We start from the raw sequence: 19,950 nt of genomic DNA, 5'->3' as shown, positions 1-19,950 counted from the left end.
AATTTTTAATAATGTAATTTGAGAAGAGCAGATGTTGCCAAGTACCTGCATGGGAGCTGTTTTTTAGTTTTTATTCAAAAATAGTTTTCTACATAGTTACTTAAAAATAACTATATAAAATTTGATTTGGTAATCATTATTTCCTTGTCCTTATTTGTACATTGAATCCTTTTAGTTATGACCTCAGCTATCTTAAACCAACTCTGAAACCCTGACTGACCAATAGCTGTAGCGCTTTATTTCCATACTTTTCCATTGTTTAATCCAGTTCAATATCATGTCGGGAACATGAAGTCTGTTGTAGCATCTGAAAGTCTGACATGCTCTTTTATATCAGAGTTCAGAAGGGGCCGACTAATAGAAATGACCTACATATACGCAAACGTACACTCATTCATTCTAATCAGCTAGGAATGAAAATAGCTTTTCTTAGCGAAGGAAGCTTCAGAGGTGACAGATTTCACTTTGTCTTTGCGATCCTGACCCTGTTGAATGTTAGCAAGATGAATGAACTTGTCATTCACTTTAATTGCATCATTTCCCAATGTACGTCTTATCTATCTTTGCTGCATTTGAAAATAAATGTTTTGATTTTTTGCAGTTTCATTTTGATCTATAGCTGAGGATGAAGTACAGGATCAGGTGAATACCGGCCACATCTGTTTTTCATTCAGACTGAGGTGTAATTGTACCTTTTTTAGTTTCCTGGATTTTATTATGTTTGTCTGTTTGGCTCCGTCTTTGTCTGTCTGCTCATCCATTCTTCATTCATAATGTTCGCTCAGACTATCTTTTTTATTGTTCTTCTGTAATCTCAGCCTCTTTAGGTTAGAGACCTTATAACCGAGGAAAATATATGAAATAGTTACGATATTATTCTCACATTTTCCCCATTATTTTCTTTCCTGTCACAAGATACAGACAGTTTTTGTTAGTTTCAGCATTGCTCAGCAGTCTCTTTTAGGACCACACCATTTTGGCAGGATAGAGTGTTTTGCTTTCCTCCCTGAGCAGATCTGAGTGTGTTTGAATTATGATTGGGCCTGTCTCCATTATGATAAGATTTGTAAATGAACTGAAGATGTGTGGAATGACTTACGCGAGCACATCTGGCTCTTCTATCACGAGATGGAAAATATCTTTACTACGTTCCGACCGATGGGCTTCTGACCAAGTGCCTAGATTAGTCAATTTCATTTTAGGATTTATATCATCTTTCCACCCAGACTCTGGCTGGTTCTTGTTAGCAATGGTCCTACTTTGAATTCATAAAGCCTCATTTCTATTGTTATTGTAAAATAAACACAAGACTACTTTGGGATAAATAGGTTTACTCTGGCATGGCACGTATCTGGTATTGCCAAGAATTTTTTTTCTTTACGAATTCACTGATAAAAATGACTGCTAATTATTAATGGGCAAATCAGTATTATTAATAATAACCGAAGTAGGCCTACCCTTTAGAATTTTTACCTGTCCTCGAGATAATTATTAAATATCCAATATTTCACTTCAGTTATTATTTTAAGGCGAAAAAAGCTTGTTTTTGTTTTTCTAGCTGGAAACGATCATTTTCCGCAGTCCAATATAAAAACGATTTTAGTCTCTTAAAGAGACAGCTGTCATAGTGCAAGTGTTGGCAAGAACCTTAAGTAGCTGTATTAAAGACAAACATTAATTTGTCAAGGGCTCTGTGAGACCATCAAGAATCTTCCAGCATACCTTCTATAAAACCTTTCCACTCTTCTAACTGCACAAGGAAAATACTTTCAGTTTTCAACAACAGACCTCACGAAGGCTCAAATGTTGATTGAACTGACCCGAGAATTTAAGTGTATGTTTTTGTTCAGTTTAGTTTTTTGTATTAAGTAATATTTGTATCATTTGAATGTAATAATGCATTAACACCAACATAATTGAAGTAAATGAAATGAAGTTGTGCTGTTTTAGTGTTTTCTAATAAATAATTTTGCATTTCTTGCACGAGAAGGAAATTTAATGGCAAACAAACATTTTTATGTGAAAGTCTTTCTTTTCTCTTATTATTTACTTATCTCTTATATTGTTCAAGCGTGATCTTAGTGCTGAAATATTTAAATTATAATGTCATAATTAAGAACTGTTAATACTCACAAATTCAACTGACGTGCCATGACAAACATTAACCTAGTTTTTTTTTTCTGGAAGGCCAGCTAAAATAATGTTGTTTATGTGATAAATATGTGATTCGGTTTATTCTTTCCTTAGACATGTTTCCTTGTTAAGCATTGACGTCAAATGAAACATTCACAAATTGCTACAAGACAGGCTATCAGACGTATCTGTTCATTACAGGAGCCTTCTAATTATAAATAACCTTTCACAATTCATTTATTCGCATGTTTATTATTATGCGTCTCCATCACAATGTTTTGCTGTTTGTCGGCAACCAGGGAGATTAAAAGGTGCTGGGAAATCTCCTGATTGATTTATTGATCCTTAATCTGGCGTCATTTGCTGTCTGCTGCCATGATCAATCATAAAACAGATGAGAGAGTCCATAAGCAACTGCTCTAGATGAGTGCGTATGACTTACACAGAATGCAGCTTCTGTCTTTTCTATGAATCCTCGGAGGGTCTGTATAGTTCATTTATCATAGACCAATAGACCATCCATCATCCCATGCTGTCATGCCTAGGCTAAATAGCTTTGGACTGAGGAGGTCTGTTATATCATACAGCATTGATGAGGATGTATTTTGGGTTATGCACAAATTTATTGATATGCTTTCAGTGGTATAGAATAAAAAAATGGTTTGGAGTAAAAAAAAAGTAACTAAATTTACTAATAAACATACATATTATGACTTATGAAAAGATGAATTATATATATATGGTATAAATAGTTGTTCTCCATTATTTGATGAATAGCTGCTGTCATAAATGTAATGATACTTCGTTTACCACCTGTATTTTTTTCTGTAGTGAACTGGTTTCTCACCTTTATTATATTTGACTCTATATTTCATTTGTGTGTGTTTACTGACTTCTTTGCATCTGGCTATGGTCCAGCTTGCTCCCCTGAGAACTACTGACTGCTCTACTGAAGTGTGTCTATGTGTATGTGTATGTGTTTCATAAAATTGTGTTTACTCTTGCTAAATAAACATATCTTGGGGCAAAAGCAGATTAGTATGAACAAGAATGTTCAGTCTCCCAGTTCAAACACTTCAATGGTTTGTTCAGTGCAGAGATCAGATCATCAGCATTCAAAGAGTGACGTACACTGATCGGTCGGGGATGAGAAAAACTAAATGGATGATTGACATCCCTATACAGTAAACCGATTTCTGATCACGGCTTTGTTCACACTGCTTTCATTTCTGATCTGTTTCTCGTATCCAGACTTTAAGACGAGTCACTATAGTACTAGCTTTAGAGGATATAAATTTACTTTTAAAACTTTTTTTTTTAATTTCATATAATAAATAAATAAATGCATACTATGTTATGTTGAAATATGTGACCATTGACTTCCATAGTAGGAAAAAAAACAATGGGAGTCAATGGTGACCATAACAGCCTGGTTACAAACTTTCTTTAGAATATTTTTCTTTGTGTTCAGCAGAGGTTTGGATCTACCTGAGGTAAAAGATGACGGAATTGAAATGTTTTAGTGAACTATTCCTTTACGTTTGTCTATGGTGACTCTAAACTCTTCTGATCTTGTTTCTGATACAGTAGCTGCATGAGCCAGAATGAAAGAGCTCTGTTTAACTGAGAAGCCATTTCAGAATCCCTGTCTTTGATTAATTTATGATAGACATTCTATAAGAAGCTGTGCCATCAGACCCGTTCTTCATCATCATCAAGATTCAGACAAGAGAGAAGATACAGATAGACTCTATAAAGGCAAAGCCCAGAGTAATACTTTTCCCTTCTTTCACGGTTCAACAGATTAGTATTATTATTATTACTATTAAATTTTTTTTTGAGAGAGAGAGAGAGAGAGAGAGAGAGACATTTTCTACCAAAAAAAGTTTGCAGTCTCATACATGTAAAACACTAATATTGTGAAATATTGTTATCATTTAAAATAACTATTCTAATATCTGTTTTAATAAATTGAATTGCATTGCAGCTAAATCATTTTCTTTTTGAATCTGATCTACGCTTTGCTGCAGTCTTGCCTCTGTTCTCAGAGAGATTGTTGTCTGCAGGCGCTTTCCATTTCTGGATTGATTCCACTCATTTGGCATTGGTTTGATTCAAATATTGTAACTGATCATTACTCTAAACAAGCGCCATGGTGCCGTTCTCGGGGTTAAGAGCATGTAATGCATAGAGCGGCTTTAACAGAGATGGAAGCGTGCGCTTGTGGGCTAATTCTACACATACGTGTATATATACAAAATCTCACTGGAGTCCTGATCCCACGCAGGTCATGGTTTCATAACTCACACTGACAAAGATAAACACAAACAGATTTGCATTTCAGACATGTGGTAATAGACTGAATAAGTAAAGTTGTAGACCTCCTTGATGACCCTGCATGCCATACAGGAACTTTAACTCCCCATCGATATCTGCATGACGTACATGAATATCATCTCCATCTTTAACCTAGTATATTCATGATCTAATAAACAAATTCCTTCAGTTCTTGACCTCTGGCTACTGTCATAGTTTCTTTATTTTAGCTGGCCAGTGGCAACGTTCATCGATAATATAAATTTAAAGTATATTGTTTGTATATTGTATTGAGTTGTGGTATGGTATCAGCATTAAAATGTATTTGAAACTTCTAAAAGCAATTTAATTAGCTTAAATGCGTCACAAGCATGAGAGAGTGTGTTAAATTCATAGATGGGTCAATGACAACAATACATAATTGCAATTCTTACTATAGAGCTGAAAATAAAGCCTTGTTAAGTAGTTTGGCATAGGCTAATATATTTATTAAAATAATCTTTGCTTCACAGTTTAGTAATATTTTAGAAAACATGCAGACTTGGCTCAAAAACAGAATAATGTGAAACACAAAATGAGTAATATAAATAGATCATTTAGAACAATTTAATAATTCGGAAAAACACATGAGGACTGCCCCAGGAAAGGAAGACCAAGAGTCCTCTGCTGCTGAGGATGAGTTCGTTCAAGTCACAAGCATCAAAAAAAACAGAAGTTAACAGAAGCTCAGATGAATGCCACATGGAGGTCTAGTAGTAGAGATATCTCTACGTCAACTGCTCAGAGGAGACTGCGCAAATCAGACCTTTATTGTCAAATAGCTGCTAAAAAAACACTGCTAGGGAAAAGCAACAAGCAGAGGAGATTTGTTTGGGCCGAGAAACGCAAAGAATGGACATGAGACCAGTGGAAATCTGTGCTTTGGTCTAATGAGTCCAAATCTGAGTCCACCCGCCGTGTCTTTGTGTGCCGCAGAAAAGGTGAACAAATGGTCTCTACATGCATGGTTCCCACCGGGAAGCATTGGAGGAGGAGATGGTGTGGGCGTGCTTTGCTGGAGACACTGTTGGGGATTTATTCAAAACTGAAGGCACACTGAGCCAGCATGGCTACAACAGTGACGTGCCATCCAATCCGGTTTGCGTTTCCTTGGACCATCATTTATTTTTCAACAGGACAATAGCCCCAAACACATCTCCAGGCTGCGTAAGGGCTATTTGACCAAGAAGGAGAGCGATAGAGTGCTGCACCAGATGACCTGGCCTTCACAGTCACCTGACCTAAACCCAGTCGAGGGGGTTTGGAATGAGATGGACCGCAAAATGAAGGCGAAAGGTCCAACAAGTGCTCAGCATCTCTGGGAACTCCTTCAAGACTGTTGGAAAACCATTTCAGGTGACTAGCTCATGAAGTTCACAGAGAGAATGCCAAGAGTGTGCAAAGGGTGGCTATTTTGAAGAATCTAAAATGTGTTTTCAGTTATTTCACTCTTTTTTGTTTACTACAGAATTCCACGTTTTCTTCGGTCTACAATGTAAATAGTCATGCACCAACAAATGCTGAAATTAAAAATTTAAATAATCAAATTTAAATAAACCCAAAATTGTGAGTGTTTGGATGCTTAGGCAGATTATATTTTTGGATTTTAAACGCACATTTTTTGCAATTTATCTTTTTCTGCAAATTATGTACAAGTTTATAAAAACACGCAAACAAAAGGTACATTTCTAAGAGCTTCTTACATGTCTGAAGTCATTTCTTTTTTCATTATTGCAGACACTCTATTATGTCACTGAACCAGATAAAAGATTTATAATTGACAACTGTGGTAAATGTCAGGAATTTTAAAAGCCATTATCATCTTTCACTAAGGCTGTGCGGCCCGTAAAAATGTCTTTCCTTGGATACAAGCCTGCAGAGAGAACAACACGGACCCCGTCCCTGAGAGAGGAACCGACATCATTATGAGAGTAGAAGAAGGTGTCTGGGTGTCTCATTACCGTGTGACCCTCCGTCATTAATACCCGTTTGTGGAGAGGCAGAAAGAGAAGGCCGTGATCAATCAGATGAGATTTAGCTTCACATATAAACAGGTCTGATGAATGGTTGCCGTTTAAAGTGGGGCGACAGACTTAACACAGTTTGCACTAAGTGTCTGGGCGTAGAGTCTGTGCCTTTGCTGCCAGATGGCTGTAGAATCCAATCCAGTATTTTTTCAGAGTTTCAAGTCTGCGTGAGCATATGTATTTGCTTAATATCTCATACTAACATTTTCATAATACTAACCAATTTTCTGCAATTTCATTAATATATGTACATAAAATGAAACGTGTTGAGTACTGTTACTGGTTATGGCGACCTTGACACAAGACTTTGCTTCAGTCTGGTGTGAGGAATGAATTTTACGACTCCCCAGATTGGGAACGATTCTATTTTTACTTTTATATCTTCTGCATGTCCCCAGTGTTTGAATTTTCGGAGCTCTTATATATGATATATATTTGTGGTGTGTAAAATGTCTTAAATGTTTTTAGTGTCTCTTCTTTACAGTAAAATAAAACGGTAATATCTTCAGACGGTAAAGTTTTTTATTGGACATTTAGACAAAAAAAATATTTTTCTGTGGCATCGGGAAGCATTTTTAAGAGTGTAGATAGACAGATTTTTCCTTACTGACACATACTGTATTAAGCCCACCCTACCTATCTTATATAATTAAGTGTGAAATTGGGGAATGGGATTGTATCCATAACCTTCTAAAATCGTTCTATTGCATTCAAGGCTGTTTTCAGTTTAGTGTTTAAAAGTGTTTGATGGATGTGGGACATTTATATTACGTATCGATTTTCTTGAAACAGTTCATCAAACATTAGAAGTGATAATAGACTATTGTGCGACCTCATATATTGGCTCATATATCAGCAATATCCAAGATCCTTATATAGTAAATTGCTTCTCAGCCTTATCTTTGAGTCTGGCTGTATGTGTCCATTAGCCAAAAGGGCAAGAACGATCATGACTTTTCAAAGCTATTGAACGAATGAAGATGTGCTGTTTTTTAGATTTGTTTAATGTGGCATAATTGTATCATTTCATATCACGTTTTCAGCAGTTTTATCATACGCACAGATGTGATCTTGTGTTATTTTTTTGAAAGAATTAAACATACTCGACTCATGTTTATTTTTTCTGTTAACTAGATTACTTTGCTCTCAGTGGTCTGTGAGCAAACTGTCATGACAGAGCATTTCCAGAAGTTATTCTGCACACTTAGTAGGATTATAATGTTATTTAGTGTGCCCAGCTGTTCCTCACACTCCAAGTGTTCTGCCTTGCTAAATATCATTAGACAGTTGACGCATACAATCCATCTGTTATTCTTTAATTGTGGTTTGTCAGAGGTATCGTGCCGGAGAGATACAAGGAAAGATGGTGGGAGGTTGATGGGGTAATGCTAGTTAGGTGTTGCAATGCGAAGCAAGGTGAAGTGATCATTTGGGATATGGGTGGAATTTAATGCGAACGAAACAAATAAGATTTTGACGTTTACAGGGAATCTGCTGCGACGTAATTATTTCCTGTGGGGTATTCTGTCATTTGGAAACATAAACATTTTTAAACTGTTTAGATGGTTTTAGCACATACTAACCAATTTGTACAGATTGAACTGTTAAATTCTGAAGCAGCTGGTTTAGAAGTGGAAGAAGCGCTGCAGTAATCCTTTAGCCCTCTCAGCATCTGGACCCCTGCAGTTCCTCAATTACTATGCCAGGGCTTTATTTCAGGCACAGAAACTGCAGGGGCTGCTATTCTCTCAACATGGCTAAACAATCACAGTTTCTCCTAAGAAGCACAGAAAAACAGTTTATATTAAGATGAAAGAAAAGCCAGGCAGCAGGAAGGGTTGAATCTGCTGCTTGAATCTGATGCATGTGCTTTTTTGTTATAATTTTGGAAAGACTCTTGCAGCCGTGAAAACGCCCTCTTTGCTCCACTTCAATTCTTCACCTTGACAGGCACATTTAAACCGGATGGTGGCTTATGAAAGTTCACAGTTCACCCACAAATTAAAATTCTGTCATGTTTTGCTCTTCTGTGGAGGAGACCTCTTGTATATGCAATCACTATTCACGCAATTAAAATGAATAAAGACTGAATCTTCAAAAAAAAAAAAGACAAAAAACCTAGGCTTATTGCAAAAACATTTCTCTACCTACATTTCTCTACACTCCAACTGAACTGAACACTGGTGGCAGTAAAACACTAACAACATAAAAAAATTATGATTATAGGGAAGATCGTAATCGATTAGTGAGGACCTCATTTCATTCAGTGCATTGCACAATACAAAGTTATGACCATTTTTATCATCGTGCATGATTTGTACACTAATACAACATTACATTAGCAACATTGCCGCTATATGTTATTGTAAACTTGCTCAGTAGCTCACCTAGTGAAGTCACAATAAAATAAGTCAAAGAATTAGCAAGATAAAATGGCATGGTAACTTCAGGAATTGTGTGTGTGTGTGTGTGTGTGTGTGTGTGTGTGTAATTAGATGCAGAGTTAAGAGTAGCTGCCTGGTACTGTTTTCAAACACTACAGAACCTTAACTTTTTACCGCTAAGTACTTTACATTTCTGCTGCTAAATATGCAAGAAGCAGAGTAATATAATTTTGCAGACATGTCACCACAGGCACATTTTTTTCCAAAGAGCCTGGGTTTAAAAAAAGTTTAATATTTAAGGAGTGTGTGCAACCATGCATAACTTTCTACATGAACTTCCTTTCAGTTAATTTCCTTCTCTTTAGAAGCACATTTCAGGTGGTGTTGCATTATGCACAGTTCATGAACTACATTTCGCTCAGCGTTCATCATTAGTTTGGATTAAACTCTAACTCTATAACCGCATAGCCCTTCAGGACTTTGACCTGAAGTCAAGCGAGACTTGAGTTTTATATAAGCCATCGCATAAATCTGCAACTGTCGTCATGGGATTAATAAGGTACGTAATTTGTTTGTGTAACACACATCTGTTTAATAATTTTTTCAATTAAGCATGCAGGCTGCTGATATTTAATGTTAAATGATCAAAAGGCATTAGCATGCACAAATATACATTATGTAAACACACTAGCATTGAGTAAAGGCTGAAACACACTACGCTGAACATCAACATTATCTGAACAGATTTTAAAATGCTTGCCATCATACACTTGGTAACTAAATGGTTAAAAACCGGGCTTCACGCACTAAAGGATTGAGGATCACACACTTCCAGACTTTCCAATTATTCCGGACACGAGACTCAATGCCTCATTGCTAGATGTATGACAGATGAAAACAATGTTTCTAAAATATATTTGAAATCCTCCTGCGAAATCATTCCACTCCGACTACCCAAAATCAATAGATTAGCTCTGATTTCAAGCAGCAAGCCTCAACTCCTCCAGACTATGAATAAGAGCAAAAAGTCATGTGGACGTTTATCATTTCTTGCATAGCACACTGATCAAACCTGTGTAGATTGATACAAATCTCTTCTGCTCACTGCAAGCATCTACCTGGTAAACCAACAGTCGGGGAGGTAAGATAAAGCTTTGATACTGTAAAGATTAGCCTTTGGCGCAGCTTATCTCAGTGTGCCGCTAAACACTAAAATCTGTAAATACAGACTTGGTAAACCATCCTTCTATTATGGTGCAAGTGCATTTACTGCGCAGTCTACTGTAAGTTACTTAGGCTAATGCTGTATGCTAAAAAGCCATTTTGTCTGGAGTTGTTGTCATCAAAGGGTAGGCAACTCTTTCATCTCTTCACTTTTTTCACACATCAGTTGATGCAGAAAGCCCAGACATCACACCAGCAGGCTTTCATGGGAGGCTGTACAATACATCAGTGCTGATTTTAGTAGCAGTCTTTGACTTCATCACTTTCTGTTATTTGCATTATAACTGTGCACTTAGTAATACAGTATTTTACAGTAGAATTACATAAATGCAATTTTCACCATATATGAAAGGTAGGTTATTGTTAAATCAATTAATAGGCTTTTACTACAGCATTTTTACAGTCTTTCTGTAAAAATCACACACACACACACACACATACATATATATATATATATATATATATATATATATATATATATATATATATATACATATATGGTACATCATGGTAATGCTTTTAGCTTTTGGTTTTTAAAATATGCAGTGTATATTACACTTCCATGTATTAAATATATATATATACATATGAAGTAAAACTGTTAGAATTGGAGCCATTTCATATGTCAAAAGCCTGTTTACATTTTGACATTAAGGTAGAGTAAGTAAAGGATAGACATTTATTTATTTCAAAAGTGTACGTTGACATAAAATTCACGTGAATATTATTAACATTTTATTTCCATGTGGGTCAATAACAGTTAAGCTCAATTTGACAGCATTTTCCGCATAACGCTGAATGCCACAACTTTTCAGAGTTACAGTAAGGCTCTTAAACTGGCAACCGCGCCAGGATTCAAGAGGATTAAACCTCATAAATGTGAAGCTACAGTAGTATTTTTGTTTAAGCGTTTGCATGAATTATTCAGTAAAACCCCATTCATTATTTGAGATGTAAGGATGTCTAATTTATTCTTTTCTAGGCGGATGAACTTCTGGTTATGCAGCACTGACAAATCAATGCTACAAACATATTTCTTGTGGGATTAAGTCCTGGTTGGGCTGGATGCAGTATCAAACATTCCCCGCATCGATTCCTATCCCTGATCTTATTGTCTTCAAATGTGACAAAAAAACGCATCGGTTTGGAAATAACCTACTTCATAAAGAATATTAAGAGAGAAGAGAGCCGCTCTCTCAGTAAGGAGAAAACCGTCAGCACAGCAGTATCTGTAACGCTGACGAGGAGCCAATGACACTGCAGCAGTGTGCTTCACATGATGACAGCCTGTTACTGCTAACAGAGCTCAGACAGAGACTCAAGTAAAGACATGGTTGAAAAGTGAATCTAAAGAGACACTGTATATAGACTAATTGATGGTTTATGTAGTGACTTGTTTGTTTTGTTGCTTGGAAATGAAGCCTTGCGGTGGAGAATAATGTCATTATTGTACAAACAGATGCTGCACTTGCTTTACTGGACAGCTGGCATTGCCGTATATTTGTGTTTTTGAAAAGCATGATATACAATCCTCATTATCTTGTTTATGTTAGGGCAGTGCTTCTGTCTCTGACACAGGGACAGCGAGCACGCTTCCGAACACGGTTTGTTTTGCAATCGGTCAAGTCTGGAGAATCAAGGTTTTTAAAAATACGTGCATTATGCACCTGATGAAAAAGAAGACGGAAATATGAAGGTTAAAGTATTATGAATGTTCAAATATTTTTAACTAGAACCATTTAAAATCTTTTATGCGTTATAAAAATATTAATGGATCTGCAAATTACTTAAAGTTCACAAATGGGATTCTCATATATTCAAGTCTTCCATATATTGTATTCAATTATTCCAATTGTGCATGTGTTGTCTTATTCTAAATATTTTTTAATTATCTTTAAGGGCCTCATTTCGAGCTCCAGACCCCTGCTTGATAAGATCAGATCGAGACATAATTTGTTTTAAATTCAAATAAGTCGAAGAGTTTGTTGTTTGGCGGCAGCTCACTCTTGTTGAGGTGTCCTACATACTTTCTTCTACTGGTATGGGTCGGTTAAATACAGATGTCAGCTCTTTAACTTTCTTGGGTGTCAATGCAGCTTTGAGAGGATTTTGGTGATCATTATCTGCGCATCAAGCTTCGTTACAGACCTTCTGTGCAGCTTTTCTAATTGCGTGCAGGACCACGGACAGCTCACACGGCAGTAGTGTTTGCAGGATTGCCGGGACTTTTCCGTTGCCCGAGCTCACACGTGCGCTTAGAGCGACCACTAGACAGCGAAGAAAAAAGCTTTTATGCACACACGCACACAAACCAGATTTGTCTCTCTTTTCGCCTGCTTTGCATTTAATTCTATGTGACTGTAAGACACGCACACCCTTTTTTCCAGCACCTTGTGGTTGTTCACTACTACACTGCTAGTTGCATAGACATGATCATCCGTAAGAGACTTGATTGTTAACTATGTATAATACTATGTTTAGTGATATAGATTATAGAGACAGAAATATAATTTGTGCTTCCATCTGCTGTTTTGAACATCAAATAGGAAATAATGATATGGCGTGATACATATCTGTGTGAGAGAGGGAGATTTGGTTCATTAGTCACTCGTCCCTGGCACTCACCTTCAAAACAAATCAATTTGATTATGCAAAACGATGCCTATTAAGTGGCACTTCAGTGAGCCAAAGTGTGCGTGTGTTTACTGTGGTCTGCATGTAAATGTTAAGATCCTCTCTTTTAACATCAAAGGCCGTGACACTCCACAGACACCAACTGCCACCCACCAGGGCAGGAAATGACACGCAGGTACAAAAGAACAAGGTAGGAGAGCAGGGTTGTGTAATTAGCTAGGGCTAACAGATGATTGATGAGGGGAGCTACTTCAGTTCCATGCACTTGTTCTTTTTCCTTTTTCCTCTGGAAAAAAAGAGCATTTTAGCCCTGGGCTCTGCACTGAAATAGTCCTGTCTGAGTGAGCTGACAAGAGGCAGGAGAGTAGAAGAGCTCTCTTACAGCCCTAAAGAACAGACAGGCACTGGCTGCTTGGCAGATAATTGTACTGTCTATTGCAGTCTACTTTCTGCGCTGCTTCATTTCAACCATCCATCCAGTATAGGTGGTTGTTGCAAATGTCACCCTGTAATTTTTTCTGATGTTTATATGTTATTTATTGCAACTTACTACTTTTTTTTTCTTTTTTTTTTGCCTTTATTTTGATAGGACAGCGTAGTTACAGGAAGCAGTGTGGGAAACCAGGATTCAAACATAGAAAGCCCGTAGCGCAGAAGTGCTATTTGTTGGCACACCGCCCTCAAGGCAGCAATTTACTACTTAATTTTGACTAATGCTTTTTTAATAGTTTTAGTTAACAACAGCAACACTGGTATAAAAACAATATCACACTTGTAAACGTGATGTCTTGAAGCATGTCTGTGGTTGCTTCTAGCCTTCTAGCCCGAATTAAAGCGCATGCGATATTTTGTAGTTACACTGTTTGGAAAAGACTGTAATTATGAGCAAATGCAGACATTCAGAAATGACATTGCCATATGACAGCCTATGGAAAACGCTGCCCCTGCCCTCTGATCTGTGTTCTCTGTAAAGGAGCTGGGCCGCTGTGTTCGAGTGGAGGGCAGGTCAAAGGGTGATGCGCCCCATCACGCCCACTGCTTTCACACAAACGCTGCACCAACACTGGATGAAGCCTTTAACCTCTGTTTTATAAGCCCCTTCTCATACAGGCTTAAATTACAGCCTCTTCTAGTTTACACGGGTCAGTTTAGACAAAGTCCTGCTTAACCACATGGCACCGCTCGAAAGGAGTCTCAATAGCTCCAATTTTTGGTCTTACGTTGGGAATATTTTGTAAACATTTTTGATGAAGATGGTGCTTAATCGGCTCTTATGATAATTTTACAAAGTATATAAAACAGGGAAAGAGGGCAGTATATTCGTAAAAAATAATAATTGTTGCGTCAGTGCTCTTGGGTGCAAAGCTCTTTGATAACTGCTCACTGCAGCAAACACTGTTCATCATCAAGTCAAAGGGTCAGTCAAGGTTGTATTTTCTCTGATCTATTCAGTTCTGTCCACTTGCATTAGGACATAGAAATGTGTTTCATGGACCTTTGGGCTGTGAAGCTCTGTGTTAGAGTTCAGCAGTGTAATATTACTTGGCTTTCGAAGATGGGTTTTACAAAAGTTTGAGTGATTTGTCTTATAAATACATGGGTATTTAGGTTTATATAAATGTGATTTCAAGCTAATGTCATTCAAGCCACAGTGATGTCATTGTAAATACAATGATATCATCTATTACAGCAAACGGTGGGCTGAATATTTAAAAAAAATTTTAGTTTAGTTTAATTTAGTTTATTATTTAATTTTATTTTATTTTGTGGAAGAATATAGCAGCAAGACAGAAAGAGGGAAAGAGAAGAATGGAAGCATGAGAATTTGCAGAGAGATAGATGAAGTAGTTGAGAAAAAGAAACAGTGGGAACCCGACATAATGGAGCAAGAGGGATAAAGCTAATGGAAGAGAGGGAGAGAGATCAGGCGGCTGACGCAGAAGTCCAATGATCAAATACAGATGTCCCCCACCCCTTATTTGAAGGGGTCAATAATGCAAATCTCCAGACACAGTCGTTCTCTGAACAGCGGTTTCCCTCATGCCATACTTCATATTGTTGATGGGAAATTAACGTTATGGTACTTAGAGTTTTAAATATTTTAAAGAAGTTTGTTTTTTTTCCTATTAGTGCCTTATCCTATTAACATCAGTTGCATTTGACATAGAAATGTAAATACAAGCATTTTTTGTTGGTGGTGCATGTGTGGCAAAAATCTTTCAATGAAGTAATTTTTGTTCTCCCTCTTGTTTTTTGACAGGTTCGTCCTGGTGTTTGGCTGCTTGGTGCTGTCTGTCTTCTCAACCATTCCAGATCACCAGGAAATGGCCTCTCGAAGTCTCCTGATCTTGGTAAGAGTTGAACTACAGTGTCAAAACAAAATCCAAACAGGATAAAGCATGAGAACCGTCTCATGCTAAGCACTTTAAAGAAAAACATCACATGAACTCTGTGTTAACTGTTCTCTAATACCGTATGTCTTAAACATTATATAATGCGACATCCTGCATTTATCAATGTTATATGATTCTACGCTTATGATTACTGTAATTAAAAGCGGAAAACATCCGATTCTGGCCTATAGGAGATACAGGCGATATCCTCTAATTCTCTAAAGCAAATTGCCTCTGCTCTCCACCAAGTTCAGCTCCTATCTGTCTGATGATGAGTCTCCACACATTTTTAAAGGCAAATATTGTGAAGTGATAATAGTACAACACAATGTCAAGGTAACCAAATGAGTAAATCACAATATAAACACAACCAAATATGCCCCACATTTAGACCTTGTGGTTTACTTGATCCCTTTAATGCAGCATGATGGAATATTGTCAATAGTTATTTGATTACAAAGCCCTGACAAAAGCCAGCTACAGGTGAGAGATATGAACATTGGATCAAAGGCTCGTGTTATGCTAGTTTTCTGTTCATGGAAGACTGCTGGTTTGTGTACTGGTAATGATGGCCATACAAATGGACCTGATTTGTTTTATTGACTCAGCTGACACCAAACATGATCTGTGTGATTTGTAGGCAGCACTTATATGATCATAATGGAATCTTTTATTTCATCATACTGCTGCCCCTTGAGACAGGAGCTAAGTCAACAAAATAGAGGTCTTTGAAAACCTCTGTGAATTCAAAAACTCCATATAAGGTTACCAGTCAATATCTGCTGCTGTATGTGCGTATTATATGTTTGTATATGTGTATGTGTTTGTATATGCCTTATGATAGGCAAAATACCTGCGCTAATATGTAACATTAAAGTTTTTTTGCTCATCCACTGCATTTAAAGGGATAAACTATTTATTTTACAGCTTAATTTGCATACACAGGCACAGAGAGAAAGCGTGTGAGAGTGGCAGAGTGAGGGAGTGAATGAGTGAGTTTTTGTCTGTATGTTAGAGGAAGAGTGAGTGACAGAGAGAGAAATAGCTTGACAGAGAGTGTGGGTGACAGTGATTTTTCCTCTTTCCCTCACTTTCTTTCGCTTTTAAATAGCCTAGTTAAAAAAATGAAACTTGCGCATTTTACTTTGACTTTTACATTAGCGGCAATTCAACGTCTGTTGCTAAAATTCAATTCAAGCTACAGCTGCACTTCTTCACCCTTGTGCCAGAGGATTTGCCAAAGGTCTAGGCTAACTGATAGTCCTTCCCCATGGTCTTACCTAACTCCTCCCAGTCCTGAGTTTTTGCCCCCACAACCATCCAGGCCGCAGTCCGCTTGGCCCACCAGTACCCATCAGCTGCCTCAGGACTTCCACGAGCCAGCCAGGGTAGATAGGACTCCACCAGGTGGTGATCAGTTAACAGCTCGGCCCCTCTCTTTACCCGAGTGTACAAAACATACTGCCGAAGGACAGATGAAACAATCCTCCCCCCCAGTGATTTGACATTCCATGACCCTAAAGCCAGATTTTGTGTACGAGGCCCCGCCTTTAGCCGCCGCCCAAACAACAAAGCTCCAGCCTCTTACAGTCACTGCCACAGGTGGTGGTCCCACGGAAGGTCGCTCCCTCAGGCTAGACCCAGCCAGACCCGGCCCCCAGACACTCGCATGCAAGCCGGGCTCTATGGTGGGACTCCCGGCTGGGCTGTAGTGGGGTGACGTCGCTGTCTTTTACACTTTTCTTTCCATAAAGGTCTTTTACATGGAGTTATACTGTCTGATTTTGAGCAAAAAAAAAGACTGACTGAATAAAAGTTCACTAATGGATCCGTAATCAGGTTATTTTTTCTTGTATCAAAAAATAGCTGACCTGCAGATTTTATTTGACAGGCAAAGACACCTCTATCCGTGTTGCTTTATTAAAAAGTACTGTTGTGGGCTATGTATGGTACTTATCTGACTGTGTAATGTATGTTACTGTGTGTAGCTCTAAAGTTGTTCGTTAACAATGTTATCAGTTTCACAACCACAGATGAAACATGTGCACACCCACACAAATAAACTTCAAATGTCTTTCTTTGCCTCTGTAGGAGTTTGTGATGATTGTGGTGTTTGGGCTTGAGTACATCATTCGAATCTGGTCTGCTGGTTGCTGTTGCCGATACAGGGGATGGCAGGGACGACTACGCTTCGTGAGGAAGCCGTTCTGTGTTATAGGTGAGCTTTCAATCAATGTGCAGAATTTCTCTCTATGAAATGAGAATCATAAACTGTATATAACTATTTTCATTTTGTATCAAATAAATGCAGCCTTTGTGAAATAGGAGAACACAAAAACACAATTTACAACTTAGGTCCAGCAGGCCTTCACATATCTGATCTATGCTAGGTGTAAAGTCCCAGTTCACACAGTCTATCTAACACTAAAACCCCCTCACAAATAAATTGCTCTAGTCAGCTTTCATCCTTCCGAGATGACACAAATTATATTCCAATGTAACCAAGGCAACAGCCTCATACAGTAACTGTAGATCACCATTAAGGAAGTGTCTTGTGCCTGTAAAATAACCTTACTGCACTTACCCATTGACCCCAATCCTTTTACCCGGCTTTCCCCAGTTGGGGCTGCCAAAAACTACCAAATCCACTTCTGCAAACAGCTCTCATTCAGTGACCCCTCAACCTGACTAATGTTCTCCAGACTGTTGTTACACTGTGTGAGCTCATTAACAGTGGCTTCGCTATTAATAATGTCTTACTTTGTTTAAGTGTGTGTAGGTGCTTGTGGTGTCTGTTCTTAAGTGCTAACACTTAGCACTGGCCTTATCGATCTAAATGTGGATAATGAACATCATTAATAATGTGATTAATGTGTCTGTGTTTGCAGACCAAATGTCCTTTGAGATTCTATTAAGCCATGCCTCGATCTGATCCCTATTCTCCTTTGTTAGTACGTGATGAACACAAAGCCAGGCACTAGCAAAGGTCTCGATACCAAACATCAGGGACACTGATGACTCTATTACTGTACAAGGTTGCGTATTAAAGCGTAGCTCTTTTTTAAACAACATTTTTATGTAGCTCAATTGTGCAGCTGTACTATTCATATTTATTTCACATTTACACTCGTGCTCATTTTTGATCAGTTGGATTTTATATTTTTGACTTTCTGGGAATTTATATGAAGTGTCCCTAGAACTGAACTAGACAGGTACTAAAATGTTCAAATCTGAAAAATTATAATATCAAATAATGCGGTGAAAACAATTTGGTTAATGGTTGGTCTTCGGGCATTCAGTGTCCATATCCATTTAAAACATTATCATATAACCATTAGACTACTTCTTGAAACTAATTTGAACATAGTAATGTTTAAGAGACTTCTGAAGCTTGTGAAGATGGTTTTATAGCATGTGAACATGGAATTATGTCATTTTCTTTCTGACTGAACTCACTTTATACCACGCACGCACGCAAACACACACATGCAGACATTCACAGCCCTATTTCATCAATATGATGTTAATGGAAACAGAATGCACTAAGAATTAATAATGATTAATGATTGATTCTAGATCATTTTAAAGTCATTATGAGTGAAGATTTATGTACGCTGAAGTCCTACAGGACCTGAGGGCAAATAGTTTTGCGAACATCATGCTTTCATGCTTCATATTGATTGTTGCTGGGGAGTTTTAAGTTTGGGAAGCAGTTCCAGAATAAACTTGTTCAGATAGGGTTTATTTTGCTTTGTCACGTTTAAATTAAGTGTATTTTTCCTAATTGATTGAACACGTCATTAGCCGCCATTAGATGTTATTTGTGTGTTAAACTGATGAGTGCACCCTATCAAAGAAAGAGTGGTGTTCAGATGAGGATGTATGGGATTTTGTTGTACTCCCCAGCAGATTATAGCAACACCAAGAATGGGTGTCTCCTGGCTGTTAGTTAGTTCATCACATATCCCAGAAAAAAAACAAAACATTTATTTTACATATATTTTGCTTAGACTTGTCAAATAACAGCCAAAAAATGGTACATTTCTATAATGTATCGTATTAGCTAAATTTCACATGTAGGTAGTTTAATATATAGCATTCACCTTACTCAAAATCTGTTTTTAAAGGAATAATTTAAACATTTTGCTGCAAATAAACTCACCCTCAGGCCATCCAAGGTGGAGATGAGTTTGTCAAACCTTTGCTTCCGGCATTGTTCACAATACTGCTGTCCTTTAAATCTGACATAAGCATTAAAAGTAGGACTTTGAAATTGTTACATATTTTATGTACGCTGTGTTATCTTAGAAATATGTCAGACAAAACATTAAGGGTTTCAGGCTTTTGAACCCAACACTCCATAATACTTCATCATTCTTTGTTTAATTGTCATTTTTAAAAGATAGTGGAACCAAATTCTTTCACTTTTCAACGGGGCTGATTCTGAATGGTGATGGTGGTCTCTTTCATGTGAAGGCCTGATGTATTTTTCATTGAGTTCATGAGTCATCCCTCTGCTGTGCTGAATAACAGAGTCAGAATTTATAGATCTAGAGTGCACTTCTACACCTAAATAAGCATTTTCTCTCTCAGCTCGAGACTCCCCAAAGACTTTAAGAACACATGTAATGTGTTGATTTGACTTATAACGACAGACTGCAGCACGGAGCAGTAGACTGGCTGAGCATGAAGGCCCTTTCTCTGGAAAGTTTGAGCTCATCAGCTACAAAGTATATGAGAAATTAGAGGGAGGATCAGAAAGAGAAAGAAAATATTATTGCAATTGAGTAGTGCCTTGGA

At 37.6% G+C, this 19,950-nt stretch overlaps 1 protein-coding gene across 2 annotated transcripts in view; it reads left to right on the top strand.

Annotated features, from left to right (window-relative positions):
* Nucleotides 1-19,950, top strand: part of kcnq5b (potassium voltage-gated channel, KQT-like subfamily, member 5b) — a 78,164-nt gene that overhangs the window by 39,480 nt on the left and 18,734 nt on the right. For both annotated transcript variants that reach the window (XM_043241032.1, XM_043241023.1), the window contains exons 2-3: nt 15,018-15,108; nt 17,242-17,368. In XM_043241032.1, the coding sequence (XP_043096967.1) occupies nt 15,018-15,108; nt 17,242-17,368 (218 nt within the window). The remainder of the gene's footprint in view (nt 1-15,017; nt 15,109-17,241; nt 17,369-19,950) is intronic.

The sequence above is a fragment of the Puntigrus tetrazona genome, chromosome 1 (genome assembly GCF_018831695.1).
Source record: "Puntigrus tetrazona isolate hp1 chromosome 1, ASM1883169v1, whole genome shotgun sequence".
NCBI lineage: Eukaryota > Metazoa > Chordata > Actinopteri > Cypriniformes > Cyprinidae > Puntigrus > Puntigrus tetrazona.
Note: the sequence above shows the minus strand (reverse complement) of the source record. Positions and strands in the feature narration are given on the sequence as shown.